At 36.1% G+C, this 17,160-nt stretch overlaps 1 protein-coding gene across 1 annotated transcript in view; it reads left to right on the top strand.

Annotated features, from left to right (window-relative positions):
* The first annotated feature begins 1,453 nt into the window (after window positions 1–1,453).
* TEX15 (testis expressed 15, meiosis and synapsis associated) overlaps window positions 1,454–17,160 on the top strand; it is a 51,139-nt gene continuing 35,432 nt past the window's right edge. Inside the window, exons 1-2 of the mRNA XM_045779365.2 lie at window positions 1,454–1,598; window positions 12,470–12,635. Coding sequence (XP_045635321.2) covers window positions 1,460–1,598; window positions 12,470–12,635 — 305 coding nt within the window. The 5' untranslated portion in view covers window positions 1,454–1,459. The remainder of the gene's footprint in view (window positions 1,599–12,469; window positions 12,636–17,160) is intronic.

The following is a 17,160-nucleotide window of genomic DNA, read 5'->3' as shown; positions in this document are numbered from 1 at the left end:
ACTTTCTAACTTAGCTAGTTTGTGTACTTAGTATTATCCTAACCACTAAGGAACAAAATCAGTGAATTTCAGAAGTCTACTTTATTAGTAAATTCTATCAGAGGAACATTTTATAAGAAACCATAGAGCTGAAATTGTATTCATCTTTACCAAAAATACAATTTAACTGTAGTTAAAGGCAATATTGAGTATTGTTGCAGTACTTGGCTCTTCAAGTATATTCAACTGATGATAGTATACCTTTGTGTGCAGTAGGTATAGATCATGTTTAATTGAAGAGGTTTTTTGTAATTTAAATCATTAAAGAAGTTATTCTTCCCTTCCAACGCAGGGCTCAAACTCACAACCCCAAGATCAAAAGTCATGTGCTCTCCCAACTGAGCCAGCCAGGCACCCTGGCTCAAGGTAGTGTATCTTAAGGGTATTCTTGTTAGGAGGCAACACTACTGGTGTCTATCAATGAGGCAGGGTAAGAAAGACTGATTTTCTTCTATTTCTAGAGGTCTCTGTCCATTTTTCCTATTCTGATCCATGTTTGATTGGGATGTTGTAAGATTATCTTTCATAAAGAGTGGAGTGAGATTGAGGGCAAGATCTTTTGTGAACTTCCTGTAGAATCTTCTCCTTTGTGATCCTTCTGTAGAATTTTGGCAACTCTTAATGTAGATTATGATCTAAGTTTGAACTAAGCAGTTGATAGCTGGAAGCCCGTGAACCATATTATGAAATGGTATGAAAAAAATCCATGTCTACGTGTATTTCTTTGTGTGTAGGCTCCGTAACTCTCCTTCAATACCTGGTTATGAGTTCTACTTGAAAGGTTAAGAATCATTGTGTTGAGTGTGGGGTAAAGGGAAGGCTGGAGAGAGAAAGGAGGAGGGAAGAAAAGAAATCTGTTACTAGTGTGACAGTATATGAGGCCTTAATCCATTTATAGAGTGATACTATGGAACAACAGCAAATGGGTGACTGTTTAGGCACTCGTAGGGATAGTCATGCAGTAGTTGGTTTACAACTTTAGTAAGTTTCTTCCAAAGGCAGAGATTCTGATTTAGAGAATATCATTCTATTCATGGAAATGTGTCAGCAAAATACTTTAAAAAATATAGTATTTGGCAAGAATTTTACTAAATGTTAATAAAAATTGTTTGGAAGTTATTAAGCTTTTCAGGAACACAGAATTTTGGTTACCCAATTATAGTTACATAAATTACACAGAAGAGGTCTATTAGAAACTACAAAATAAATATTCAAAAAATTACATAAAAGGTAAAGTTGTTCATTCATTTTTTATTTTGGATAACCTGGCAAATTGAGATTGGAATCTGTTGTGAATGTGAACAATAATATATATTCAATTCCACGTAAGAATTTTTAAACTGTTATACTGCCATTGCCTCTTCTGTATTTATTGACCTTTTGTTTAATAATTTGGGGTTGCTTTTAGGCCACCAACAAAATGGAAATGAAAGAGATTGCTAAACACAAGACACTATGGAAAATGAACTCAACCAGTGACCCTTTATTAGTCGCTGGTGTAGAAGTCAATCCTCTGAAAAAATTCACTATTCCCAAGATCAGGAGGACAGCTGGGAAAGGTAATATTTACTGTCTCCATGGAAGATGGGTTTATTTCATAACTATGACTGCATTTCTCTGATTCTTAGCTTACGTTTGTCTTCTGTCTTGACTATATAAAATTAGGTTAAGTCATGCCTTTAATTCCTTAAACACACATTTATCCACACAAAAGTACATGGAACAGACATGTCTCCTAACATGTCTCCATGTCTCCACTTAAAAATTCTGGATATCATACATAAAACAAATAGTAGAAGACTTTGAAAGGTTTAGAGAAGAAAACGGACCAGCTAAGGACCCTGGGAATCAAGGAATGTCATTGCAGTAAGTTCTCTGGATTTTATTTTTTTGTTTCCTCCATGTCTTAGATTGGATGCCAACAGTCCAGGAATGCCAGCTGGAACAGACACAGAAAACCCCAAGAAAAGTCTGTTCTCCCTTGCAAAGGATTGGGAAAGGCACATCCTAGAAAAATAGAAACCTGGTTGAGAATAAATACCTTACTCCTACAAAAAACTAGGGGTAAAAATATAACCTGTACACCTTTGTTAGCAAAGACTTAAGTGGAGGACTTAGACTTCCACTTACGCCTTTCCACTTACTTCCCCTTGGCAGTAACAAGTTCCCCTCCCTGCCATCCCCTGCCCCTGCAGTCTCCATGGTTTTCTACCCCTGCCCTGTGGTGATGAGCCACCCCTTCTCACTTGGAGTAGAGCCAATGAAGACCAAGTAAAGAGCCTGGACTTCTGTCACACCTGCCAGTTACAAGGCACCCATCCCTCTCCCACTTTGTCAGTGGAGGCTGAGTCAGGAGCAGTGACTTCTCCCCCTTCCTCGTGGTAACAAAACATCCCCCCACAGTGTCACTGGAGAGACCCTGTGGAGAGCCAGGACTTCAGTCCCACCTGGTAGTAAAGAATTCGTAAGCCCCTCCCTTTCCCTACTGGCAGATTCCCCTGTTGGCTCAGTTTCAGTAGAAGCTTGCTAAAACCCAAGATTAAATATGATCCAGCGTCTCTTAACATCCAAAATGACCAAGATATAATTTTTTTGAAATCATTCATTTACCACCAACCAGGAAAATCTCAACTTAAATGAGAATCCACAAATGCCAACACTCTGATGAAACAGAAGTTGGAATTATCTGACAAGGCTTTTAAAGCAGCCATTATAATGATGTTTCATAAGCAATTATGAACACTCCTGAAACAAAAGAAAAATAGAAAATCTCAGCAAAGAAATGGAAAATGTAATAAAGAACCAAGTAGAAATTTTAGAACTGAGAAATACAATAATTGAAATAACTCAGTGGAAGGGTTCCAGAGATGAATTGAGAAGACTTTGGGAAGAGTCAGTGAATTTGAAGATAATAGCAATGGAAATTACTCAGCCTGAACAACACAGAAGAAAAATTGGCAGAGCTTCAGGGACATGTGGAACAATAATAAGAGATTTGACATCTTTGTCCTCAGTGTCCCCAAAGTAAAATAGTGTGGAAAAGTATTTGAAGTAATATTGGCTAAAAATTTCCCAAATTTGGCAAAGGGTATAAACGTATATAGTCAAAAGGCTGAATAAGCTTTAATAAATAAGATAAACGCAAAAAAGTCCATGCTACAGCACATCATAATCCAACTTCTGTAAACTAAGGACAGAAAAATCTTGAAAGAAACTAGAGCAACCATATATCTATAGGGGAAATTTTTTTTTTAAGATTTACTGTTTTTGGAGGGCACATGGAGGAAGGGGCAGAAGGAGAGGGAGAAAATCCTCAAGCAGACTTCTCACTGAATGCGGAGCCAATGCAGGGCTCAATCCCAGAACCCCAAGATCGTGACCTGAGCTGAACACCAGGAGTCAGCCGCCCAACCAGCTGAGCCACCCAGACTCCCCTGGGGGGAAAAAATGTTTTTAAAGTAAGCTCTACACCCAACAGGGGCTTGAGCTCATGACCCCAAGATCAAGAGTCACATGCTCTACCAATTAAGCCAGCCAGCTGCCCCTATAGGGGAAAAATTTTTTGAGTGACTGAAGATTTCTCATTAGAAGCCATGGAGTCCAAAGGAAATGGCACATTTTACAAGTGTAGAAAGAAAAGAACTGTCAACGCAGAGTTCTGTCCCTGGCAGAAATATCCTTCAGGAGTAAAAGTGAAGTAAACATTGTCAGATGAAGTAAACTAAAAATTTTACATCAGCAGATCCACCTGAAAGAATGGCTAAACAAAGTTTCCTAAACAAAAAACGACAAAAGAAAGAAGCTAGGAACATTAGGAATAAAGAAAGAACAATAGGAAGAGTCAAAATACAGGGAAATTTAGTGGACCATTCTTCTCTTGAGTTCTCTCTTTTCTTTTTTTTTTTCTTTTTAATTTTTTTTTTTAAATTTCACTTATTTATTTGAGAGAGAAAGAGAGCCCAAGCAGGAGGAGCTGCAGAGGGAGAGGGAGAAGCAGGCTCAATCCTAGGACCCCAGGATCATGACCTGAGCCAAAGGCAGATGTCTAAGCAACTCAGCTAGCTAGGCACCTCCTCTTGAGTTTTCTAATTGTATTTGACAGTTGGAGAAAAATTGTAGCATTCTTTGATGTGATTCTCAGCGAATATGAGGGAAATAATTATAAAGTGAGATATTACCTTTGGAGGGAACTAGGTGAATGGGTATAGGCTCTTTCTGTGTTATATATTACAACTACATGTGAATCTACAATTAACCTCAGAATTAAAAGTTTTTATAAAAATAGATCAAGATGAATTTTTTAAATGTTCAAGTAACCCATAGGTAGGAAAATGAAATAGAGAATTGAACAATGAAGGGAAAAATAAACAGATAAATGGCAGGCTTAAGCCCTAACATATCAATTATATTAAGTGTTAATGATCTAAATATACCAATTAAAAAACAGAAGTTGACAGACTATAATTAAAAAACATGACTCAAGTATATACTGTTGATAAATTCACTTCAAATATAGTGATACACACTTTTTGAAAATAAACATAAGCAGAAAGATAGGCCATGCAAACAATCAAAATAAAGTGAGAGTAGCTTTATTTATATCTGATAAAGTAGACTTCTGAGGAAAGAAAACTACCAGGAACAAAGAGAGATATTGCATAATGATGAAAGGGTCAGACTACCAAGAAGACATAGCAAACCTTAATGTGTATGCACCAAACAACAGAGCTTCAATATGCATGAAGCAAAATTGTTAGAACTGAAAGAAGAAATGGACAAATACAGAATTACAGTTGGAGACTTTAGCACACCTCTCTCAACAATTGATAGAACTAAAACTAAAGACCCCAATAAAAAGGAGACTTTCAGACCAACATTCTTGATAACATGGATGCAAAAACTCTCCGCAAGATACTAGCTAATTGAATCCAACAGTACATTAAAAGGATTATTCACCATGATCAAGTGGGATTTATTCCTGGACTGCAGAGGGGGTTCGATATCCACAAATCAGTTAACGTGATACACCAAATTTAAAAAAGGATAAGAACCATATGATCCTCTCAATAGATGCAGAAAAAGCATTTGATAAAATACAGCATCCTCTCTTGGTAAAAACTGTCAAGAAAGTTGGGATAGAAGGAACATACCTCAACATCATAAAGGACATATGTGTCAGACCCACAGCTAATATCATCCTCAATAGAGAAAAAAATCTGAGAGCTTTTCCACTAGGGTCGGGAACATGACAGGGTTGTTTACTCTCACCACTGTTGTTCAACATAGTACTGGAAGTTCTAGCATCAGCAGTCATCGAGATAAAAAGCTTCTGCAGAGCAAAGGAAACAATCAACAAAACTAAAAGGTAACCTTTGGAATGGAAGAAGATATTTGTAAACAACATACCTGATAAAGGGTTAGTATCCAAAGTCTATAGCAATCTTATCAAACTCAACACCCAAAAAAACAAATAATCCAGTTAAGAAATGGGCAGAAGACCTGAACAGACATTTTTCCAAAGAAGACATCCAGATGGCTAATAGACACATGAAAAGATGCTCAACATCACTCATCAGGGAAATACCAATCAAAACCACAATGAGATACCACCTTACACCTGTCAGAATAGCTAAAATGAACACCTCAGGAAACAACAGATGTTGGCAAGGATGTAGAGAAACCCTCTTACACTGTTTTTGGGAATGTAAACTGGTATAGCCACTCTGGGAAACAGTATGACAGTTCCTCAAAAAGTTAAAAATAGAACTACTCTATGACCCAGCACTTGCACTATTAGGTATTCATCCAAAGGATACCAAAATGCTGATTCGAAGGGGCACATGCATTCCAATATTTATAGCAGCATTATCAACAAGAGCCAAATTATGGAAAGAGCCCAAATGTCCATAGACTGATGAATGGATAAAGAAGATGTGATGTACACGCGCGCGCGCACACACACACACACACACACACACACACACACACACGATGGAATATTACTCAGCAATCAAAAAGAATGAAATCTTGCCATTTGCCACGATGTGGATGGAACTAGACAGAGTGCATTATGCTAAGCAAAATAAGTCAGAGAAAGTCAAATATTATATGATTTCACTTATATGTGGTATTTAATAAATAAGAAATATGAACATAGGGGAAGGAAAGGAAAAATAAAATAAGATATAAACAGGGAGGCAAACCATAAGAGACTCTTGACTACAGAGAATAAACTGAGGGTTGAGGGTGGGAAGGCCGGTGGGGGAATGGGCTAAATGGGCGATGGACATTAAGGAGGGCACTTGTTGGGATGAGCATTGGGTGTTTTAAGTAAGTGATGAATCACCAAATTCTACTCCTGAAACCAGTACTACAGTATATGTTAACTAACTTGAATTTAAATTAAAAAAGAAAAAACAATTGATAGAACTATTAAGACAGAAAATCAGCAGTTGCGGTGCCTGGGTGGCTCAGTTGATTGAGTGTCCAATTCTTGATCTCAGCTCAGGTCTTTATCCCAGCGTCGTGAGTTTAAGCCTGATGAGTTTAAGCCCCACGTTAAGACAGAAAATCGGCAAAAATATGGAACAACTTAAGCTGTCAAGCAACAGAATCTAATTGACATTCGTACATGACTTCACCCAACAACAGCAGAATAGACATTCTTTTCAAGTGCTGATTTGACACCCATCAAGATAGGCATATGTTGGGCCACGAAACACATTTCAACATATTTCAAAGAATTAGAGTCATAGTGTGTTCTTGGACCATGCGCAAAGTAGAAATTAATAGAAAGCAATATGTAAGTCTCCAAATACATGGAAAATAAACAACACCTTTCTAAATACTCATGAGATTTCAAGGGGAATAAAAATATACATCAAATAAAAATGAAAATGTGACCTGTCAAATTTGAGGGACACAGCTAAAGCGTAGCTAACAAATTTATAGCACTAAATCCTTAAATTGGAAAATAGGAAGGATTTCATATCACCCAGTAATATCACCACTGGGTATTTACCCAAAGAATACAAAAACACTAATTCAAAAGATCTGTGCACCTCTATGTTTATTGCAGTATTATTCACAATGGCCAAATTATGGAAGCAGCTCAAGTGTCCATTGGTAGATGAATGCATAAAGAAGATGTGGTATACACGCACATGTGCACACACAATGGAATATTAGTCATACATAAAAAAGAATGAAATCTTGCCATTTGCAACAACATGGATGGATCTAGAAAGTATAATGTTAGGCAAAATAAGTCAGAGAAAGACACATGATTTCACTCATATGCTGCATTTAAGAAAATGAACAAAAAAAGAGACAAACCAAAACCAGACTCTTCACTATGCAAAACAAGCTTATGATTACCAGAGGTAGGTGGGTAGGGGGATGGGTGAAACAGGTGAAGGGGATTAAGAGCACACTTACCATGATGAACACTAAGTAATGTATAGAATTGTTAAATCACTGTATTGTACACCTGAAACTAATAGAACACTGTATGTAAACTATACTGGAATCAAATTTTAAAAATAAGAAGGATTTCATAACTAATCTCAGTTTCCACCTTAAGAAAATAGAAAAAGAATATAAAGCCCAAAACAAGCAGAAGAAGGAAAATCAATGAAACAAAAAAGCTGGTTGATTGAAAAGATCAAAAAATTCACAAACCTTTAGCAAGACTGACAAGATACAAATGCCGCAAATTACCACTATCAGGAATGAAATGGAATATCATTTCTGACCCATGCCATTGAAAGGTTAAAAAAGGAATACTGTGAACTATAAACTTGACAACTTAGATGAAATGGACCAGTTTGTCAAAAAGTACAAAGTAGCAAAACTTACACAATACTAAATAAATTATTCAAATACCTTTATTTATAACTATTACAGAAATTGAATTCATAATTGAAAACACTGTTGGAAAGAAATCTCTAGGCCCAGATGGTTTTATTGGAGATTTCTTGTTTAGAAAGAGTTAATACAAATTCTATAGAACCTCTTCCAGAACATAGAGAATAATTTTATGAGGCCACTATTACCCTGGTATTAAAACCAGACAAATGTAATACAAAAAAAAGAACAATACATACCAATATCCATCATGAATATTGATGTAGAAATCTTATACAAAATATAAGCAAATGGAATTCAGTAGTACTGAATATAAAATGAATTTTACACTACTTCCAAAAGAGTTTTATTTCAGGGATGCAAGCCTGGTTTTGTATTTGAAAGTGAATCTATATTTGAAGGATAAAGAACAATTACATGATCATATTAACTAATGCAAAATAAGTATTCAACTATATCAGCACTCGACTAAATTCAACACTCAGGATAGAGAGACCCAGCCAACTAAGAACAGGGGAATTTCCTCAACTTCATAAAGAATATATAAAAAATACCTGTAGTTAATATCACTTAATGATGAACAACTGAAGCTTTCTCTGTAAGAGAAGACAGCAAGAACATTCTCTCTTACCATTCTTATCAACATAATACTAGAAATTGTAGCCAGTGCAAAAAAGTGAATGAATTTAACTTAAAAACAGAGATTGGAAAAGGAGAAATAAAACTTTATTTGAAGATCACGTGATGGTCTACATAGGAAATCCCAAGGAATCTACGAAAAAAGAAAAAAAAATTTTTTTTTTAAAGATTTTATTTATTTACGTAACAGAGAGACAGCCAGCGAGAGAGGGAACACAGCAGGGGGAGTGGGAGAGGAAGAAGCAGGCTCCCAACGGAGGAGCCCGATGTGGGACTCGATCCTGGAACGACAGGATCACGCCCTGAGCTGAAGGCAGACACTTTAACGACTGCGCTACCCAGGCGCCCCAGAAAAAAAATTTTCTGATAAATTCAGCAAGTCACTGGGTGCAAGATCAAAATGGAAAAATCATAGAAGCAACCTAAGTGTCTATGGATGGATAGATGGATGGATAAAGAAGATGTGGTGTGTGTATGTACACACACACACACACACACACACACACGCACACTAGAATATTAGCCACAAAAAAGAACAAAATCTTGCCATTTGTGACAATATGGATGGACCTAGAGAGTATCATACTATGTAAAACAAGTCAGAAAAACACAAATACCATATGATTTCACTTAATATGGATTCTAAAAAAATAAAGCAAGTGAACAAACCAACAAAAAAAACAGGTAGACTCATAAATACAGAGAAGAAACTAGGGGTGCCAGAGGAGAGGGAGGTACAAACTTCCATTCATAAAGTAAATAATTCATGGGCATGAAAAGTACAGCCTAGGGGATAGTCATTAATATTGTAGTAACTTTGTATGGTGATGGGTGGTAACTACACTTACTGTGGTGAGCATTTCATAATGTATATCATTATTGAATCACTATGTTGTATATCTGAAACTAATATATTGTATGTCAACTATGTTTCAATTAAAAAAGAAAAAATAGAAAAATCAATTGAATTTCTATATATTAGCAAAGAATACATGAAAATCAAAATATTAAACATGATGGTATTTATAATAGCTCAAAACATGAAGCACATATGTATAAATCTAACAAAACATGTAGTGTTTTTATGCTTTAAACTGCAAATGCTAGGCCACCTGTGTAGCTCACTTGGTTAAACATCAGACTCTCAAGGGGCGCCTGGGTGGATCACTCGGTTAAGTGTCTGCCTTCAGCTCAGGTCGTGATCCCAGGGTCCTGAGATGGAGCCCTGCATCTGACTCCCTGCTCCACAGGGAAATTGCTTCTCTCTCTCCCTCTGCCCCTCTCCCTGCCACCCCCCCCCCCCCAGCTCACTCTCTCATTTGCACACTCTGTCTCTAATAAATAAATCTTTTTTTTTAAAAAAAAGCATTGGACTCTAGATTCCTGCTCAGGTCATGATCTCAGGGTCCTGAGATTAGGTGCCACATTGGGCTGCATGCTGAGCATAGAGCCTGCTTGCAATTCTCTCTCTCCCTCTCCCTCTGCTCCTCCCCCACCCTGCTTGCATGAGCACTCTAAATAAAAAAACAAACAAACCGTAAATGCTGATGAACGAAATCAAAGAGAATCTGTTATTAGGGAGGTGTACTTACAGATTAGAAGACTCAACATGATGAAGATACCAGTTTTCCACAAATTTATCTTCAGATTTATTGCGATTTTTCTCAAAATCCTGGCAAGTCTTTTTCTAAGTAAGCAAATTTATTCTCAAATTTATATGAGAAGGCAAAGAAACTAGAATAGCTTAAACAATTTTGAAATAAAAAAGACAGTGTTTGTAATTACTCTGCTCAGTACTGAGGCTTATTATGTAGCTACAGTAATCAAGATAGTGTAGCATTGGCAGAGGGATAGATCAATGGAACAGAATAGAGATTCCAGAAATAGACCCACATTAAAATGCTCATTTGATTTTCTTTCCATTAATTTTTGCAAAGGTATATTCAGTCGAGGAAAGGTATCTCTTTATCAGATATTGCTGGAGCAATTGGACAACATCCATAGGCAAGAAAAGGAACTTCCCCCTACTTCACACAAAAAATAATGCAAAATAAATCCTGGGTGGGGTCCCTGTCTGGCTCAGTTGGTAGAGCATGCAACTCTTGATCTTGGAGTTGTGAGTTCAAGCCCCATGTTGGGTGTAAAAATTACTAAAACAAATAAACTTTAAAAAAGAAAACTGGTAAATTGGCTTCATCACAATTAAAAACTTATTTTCTGAAAGACTGTTAGGTAAGTGAAAAGAAAACTTAGAGTGGAAGAAAATGGGGGTTTTGGGTTTTGAGGGGGTATAGTTTACACACAATGTTACATTATTTTCAAGCATACAACATAGTGATTCAGTGTGTGCTCACCACTAGTGTAGCTCCTGTTACCATACAACACTATTACAAAACCATTGACTACGTTCCCTACTGTGTACCTTTTCTCCCCATGACTTATTCATTCCATAACTAGAAACCTGTATCTCCCATTCCCCTTTACCCATTTTGCCCATCCTCCCACCCCACTTCCTTCAGGCAGCCATCAGTTTTTCTATGTACGGGTCTGATTCTGCTTTTTTATTCATTTGTTTTTCATTTTCCACGTATAGGTGGAATCATATGGTGTTTGTCTTTCTCTCTCACATCTTCTTCATCCATTCATCTATTGCTGGATACTTGGGCTGCTTCGATATCTTGGCTACTGTAAATAATGCTGCAGTAAAGATAGGGGTTCCTGTATCTTTTCACGTTTGTGTTTTCATTTTCTTTGGGTAAAAACTCAGTAGTGGAATTATTGAATCATATGGTATTTCTATTTTTAATTTTTGAAGAACTCCATTTCCGCCAATAGTGCATGAGGGCTCCTTTTTTCTACATCCTTGCCAACACTTGTAAATCATGTATATGAAAAGAACTCATATCCAGAACATATAAAGTGCTTTCAAAACTCATTAGTAAGCAAAAATGGGGGTGGTGAGACAATCCAAATAGTAAGGAAAAAGACATGAACAGGCATTTCACCAAAGAGGATATACAGGTGGCAAACGAGCACATAAAAAGATGTTCAGCATCATAGCCATTAAGGAAATGGAAACCTCAATGAGACATCACTACACATTTGTTAAAACAGCTAAAATTAAAAGAATAACAATGTCAAATGTTAGCAAAGATATGGAGAAACCAAATTAGTCATATAACCAGTGGAAACTAGATAGCTCAGCCACTCTTTGAAAAACAGTTTGATAGTTTCTTTAAAAACTAAGCATGCAACTGCTGTATGACCCAGCAATTGCACTTTGGGGCATTTATCCCAGAGAAATGAAAACGTACATCCACACAAAAACCTATACACAGATGTTCATAGCAGCTTTATTTGTAAGAGCCAAAAATTGGCAACCACCTAGGTTTATAACTAGTGAATGGTCAAACTATGGTACATCCATACCATAGAGTAGTTAACTCAGCAATAAAAAGAAACCACGTATTGAAATAACAACTTAGTCGGATCGCAAAGGGATTATCCTGAATGAAAAAAGCCGATGTCCACAGGTCACAACCACAAAATTCTACTTACAAAACATTCTTGAAATGACAAAAGTATAGAGATGGGGAATAGATTAGTAGTTTTCAAGACTTAGAGGCAGAGAAGGGGAATACAGTTAGCAATATGATACTATTTCTAAAACAGCTTAAGGGAGATCTTTGTGGGATGGAACACTTGTGTATCTTGATTATAGTGCTTGCCATGAATCTATATATATGACAAAATTGCACAGAATATACACACACAAGTGCATGTAAAACTGGTAAAATCTTAATTTCTGTGGATTTTATCAATGTCATTTTCTGGTTTTGATATTACCGTTATGTATGTCATTACGTAGATGTGCAAAGATGTAATTTTAAAGTCAAATAACCACTTCCCTTTTCTTTTTCTTTAGTTTACTTGTCACCTTGTTGCACCAATACTAGAGAGTATAGTTTCATACATGATACTCTTAACCAGTGCCAGCTTGATGTAGGCTGTGATCTACAGTCATTGTGGCAGTTTGGGGATACAAAACTGGTTCGCAATGAGAATCTGGAAAAAAATTTTACTTCTAAGAGGTAAGTTACTCTGATCTAAAGAAGGTTGAGATTTTGGGTTCTTTTGTTTTTTACTATGAAGTCATATGAACTAGTAATTTCTACCATTTGAGATTTGGTAAGTATTACTAGGAAAAAAATACAGAGATTGTTTATTCATTATTTTGTTGGCTTCTCATAGCCTTGTGTAATAGTGAAGAGCTAAGATTAATAAGGTTTACAGGTTTTAATGTAAGCTTTAATGTAGCCAGATTTCAGACACTTGTAATTTTTTAATCTTGATAAATTTTTTCAGAAGCATACATCAGCACATTTATTAAGTGCCCATTTTGTAGATCCCTTATGCCTCCTCCATAATATAAAACAACAGTTAAAGTATTCAGGAAAATAACTTTTTTTCCTTGATTCAGCTATTCAGATACTTAGTTGATGTTTTAATTTGGCAAGACTGTGTCTGGCTATTTCCAGATATTCCACTAGAGCCACTACTTTTTTTCTTTTAAAAATTTTTTATTTGAGTATAGGTAACACAGAGTGTTAAATTAGTTTCATTTTAATTTTTTTAAAGTACTGCTTGTACTTTTTGGGAAGGCATAATCCATTTTTTGTTTTCATAAGAAAGAAGAAAAGCATATGCAGAGTTCTCATTGTAAACATTTTGTATTTATAGATCTAGATCTTATGTGAACCCAATTTACCTTTTTCTTTTTCTGATTTTTCCTCCTTCACTAATTGGCATTTAACTTAAAACCTAACTATAGCTTGATCAAGGACCCACACTTAGAACTCATTTTGGAATGTTTTGGTTTCTTTTTTTGTTTTAGAATTAATTCCTTTTTATTTTTACTTTTTATTTTAATTAATTAATTAATTTATTTATTTATTTATTTTTGCCGTCCTTACAACTCCAATTCCTCTTGACTTAAACATACTTACCCCTGATGTCACTTTGAGAGAATTGGTAGGAATGACAGATTCAGTTGATAGCATATTCCGTCATCTAGAAAACAACAGTTTTGAGCAAAAGCGGAATGGACTGGATATATCCTGCCACTTCCAGATTGAAATAAGAGTTTGATCAAAAATTAATTCCTGGTACTGTTCTTTGATTTCAATTCTTTTAGGCATTTCAAAATTTTGTCCTTTTTCATAATGCCCCCCTGCCCAACACTTAATTTACAACCTGTTGATGTTAGAGAAATTAGAACAACTACCCAACAATACGCAACATGTTAGAACATTGCAAATAACCAACAGGTGTAGGATTTATTGATTTCTTGGTTATTCGCCCAGTTAGACAAACTCATTTGTTTCCCATATACTTTATACTCATTTTATAAGTCTTACTACCATATATTGGTTTTGTCTGATTTTCCTGCATTGTGAGTTTTATCTTCTTTGTTTTTATGTCCATACTATGAAGCTGGCAACACAGTGGGCACTTAATTGTTAAGTTAAATTTTTATTTCATTTTTAAAAAAAAACAGTGATGCTATAAAGTGCCTTTAATTAGCCTTAAGGCACAAGTGGAAAAGAAAATAAAAGGAAAAATAAAAAAGAATGGTTAGCAGAAGAAAATAATAGAATGAAAAGAAAATATATTAGTTACATTGACTGCCTCTGGCTTTTCTTTCTTCTTTTTTTCAAGATTTTATTTATTTATTTGTTTGTTTATTTGGAAAGAATGGGGTGGGGAGAGGAAGAGAATCTCAAGCAGACTCCCCACTGAGCACGGAGCCTGGTGTTGGAGCTCTATCTCATGACCCTGAGATCATGACCTGAGCTGAAACCGAGAGTTGGATGCTCAACTGAGTAAGCCACCCAGGTGTCCCATGGCTTTTCTTTATATTACTCCCTTTAGAGGAGTTATTGTATCTATGGGCTCAGCAAAAACAAGTATCTCCAAAAGGATACCTGTTTCCACTTGTTATCTACATTCCATCTACCACTTCTTAAGTCTGAAATCAGTAAAAGCATTAAAAATCTAAACATCTGTGTATTCCATCATTCATTAAACATTTGAGTACCTACTGTGTCAGACACTATATTTGATAACCCTCGAAGAACAGTGAATGTTTTTCCTGTCTTAAAGAGTTCACATTCTAGTTTAGAAGACATACAAGTAAATATATAATGTTACAATAAAGATATAGATGCACAGATGAGGGACTGATTATTCTTCTTAAGAATTTTGAGAGATGCCTTGAGGAGTTAAGAAACTTGAACTGGTTTTAATGGGTAAAAGAGAAACTGAATTATTCTTAAGTCCACTGCCTTATTTGTATCAGTTTGACCCTTTTTGTTTTAAGATTACTTTTAAAAATTTCAAGTTTATATGAAAGGATATCATTTTAAAGATTGTCAGTACCTGGCTTAATGTTGTGGTTGAATTAGTACTTGACACCTCAGTTTATGTTTCACTCCAGATGTAGTCTGAGTTATCTGTGGTTAATTTCATTTATTTTATCAATGACTGGTTTCAAGGGTGGGCAGAAATAAATCAAGTAACACACTCAAGATGGATTGGCTTGGGGGTCTCTTGGAAAGAGAAGCCAATTGGATGTGAACCAAGGAAGCATGTTTAAATTACTGATAGCACACTTGTAAGGTAATAAAAAGACTAGTGTTAGGATGACCCTAAAGCTGAGGACATCAGGACAAAGAGATGGAAAAAACCTGGATCCTCTGTGACATCTGGAGCCATGGAATCTATCAACCCTGATAAAGGCTGCCTCGTTTCTGAATTTCTTGTTGTAAGAAGTCAACTTATTTTTAAGCCAAACTGAGCAAGTTTTTGTACTTGAAGTCAGCAGCATTCCAGCTGATAGTGAATTTCATACTGGGAAGGGATACTGGCAAATAAAGAGATTCTACACTATGGATTTAACTTGGGAGATTGAGCAGTGAGGGTGCCAACTTGAGAAGTTGGTGATAATCCTTTATACCTTGGGCACAACCATTTGCTTCATGAGGCTTTGGTTTTGGGGGAAATTATACAGAAAATTCAGGATGTTAAAGTGCCTTGACCATGTCCTGCTTAGACCCAAAAGGCCTTTAAAATTCAGATTTGGTAAGAAAGATTCTTTCTCTTCTTATGATCTGGTATCACGGATCAGCTTCATAAGATTAGCTTAAGGTAAAGAATTCATCTTTTCCAAAGTTAGTTTGAATTTGGGTTAAAAAAAGATTTAACAGGAAATAAGTATGCTGCAAAGCACAAGTCTGTTGCCTTCAACTTTACTAATACCTCCTTTTAAGTATTTTCTACCAGGTGAATGGAAAGTACTCAAATTTATACAATAAAGATAAATTTTAAATGGAATTTGGGGGAAGAAATGGATAGTTTTGAATTGGAATGCAATAGTTAAAGTCCATTTCAAATTCAGAGCCTTGGAGGATGGGAAGGTTTCAGAGGTTTGTTGCCAGGAGACGGAAAGTCCTAATTGCAACCATTGTCTAAACATGATCTTGCTATGGTTACTAGCCTTCAGAATTTTGAGGGTAGAGAATCCTAACTGCTTCTTTTCGAAAGGATGTACTGTTGCTAAGGGCCAGTTAACACCATTATTGTGTCATTCTTCACTTTTCTGAATTTAATTGTAATTCTATTTTTTTCCCTTCACCAATGTATTTTTGGGTGTAGATAACTTAATCTTGTAGCTATATATTGCCTAAATGGATGTTACTATATAGATCTATACCCAGACCTGTTAGAAATGAAGGCATATTACTCCCAACATGGATCTGAAGTTAGATGCAGTAACTGGATGACACTTTGGGTGGTTCCCTTTTTTGCAAGGTGGATCGAAAGTGTTTTGTGTGAGCATGAGCTTTTTAAAGTATATATGTTGGAAGAAAGACGTGTGTAAAGGGTAATCAAGTTAGTAGACTACACTCTCTCTAACAATTCTAAATCATCTTACATAATTTAAACTATTCTTTGTCCTGTTCTGTTTTATTGGTTTACTGATATACAAGCCTAGGCTGTATGGCTCATTAGAACACAGCATGAGACTTGCCTGGAACTCCTGAGATGAAGTCAGTGTCTCTATTAAAGACTGCAAGCAAGGAAGCTTATAGATCTAGCTCCTGCTTGGCAGCCTTCTTAAGACTTAGAGGAGCCAGACAAAGATAAAAGCTGTGGACAGCAGTGTGGAGAATCAAGGCAAAGAAACTTAAATTCTTAATACTGTTCGGGAACTGAATAAATTCATAATCTGCCTGCAGTAGACAGCATAGTGCACCCCCAAAGATGCCCACATCCTGATTCTTAGAATCTGTGAATACGTTACTTTACATAACCAAAAAGGACTCTGCAGATCTGGTTGACATCACAGATCTGCAGATGGGTGATTATCTTGGATTATGTGACTGGGCCCAATACCAGTGAGTGGACTCATGATATGAGCTCTTAGAAATGTAAGAGGAGGACAGAAGAATGGGTCAGAGAGAGGAGATGAAGAAAAATTTCAGAGGGATTCAGCCTGCTTTTCCTGGCTTTAGAGATGGAGGAAAGGTGTTATGACTCAAGGAATGCGGGTAACTT

The sequence above is a fragment of the Ursus americanus genome, chromosome 27 (genome assembly GCF_024610735.1).
Source record: "Ursus americanus isolate L20-20 chromosome 27, mUrsAme1.1.p, whole genome shotgun sequence".
In the NCBI taxonomy this organism is placed as follows: domain Eukaryota; kingdom Metazoa; phylum Chordata; class Mammalia; order Carnivora; family Ursidae; genus Ursus; species Ursus americanus.
The sequence above is the reverse complement of the archived record's forward strand: the minus strand, read 5'-3'. Positions and strand labels throughout refer to the sequence as shown.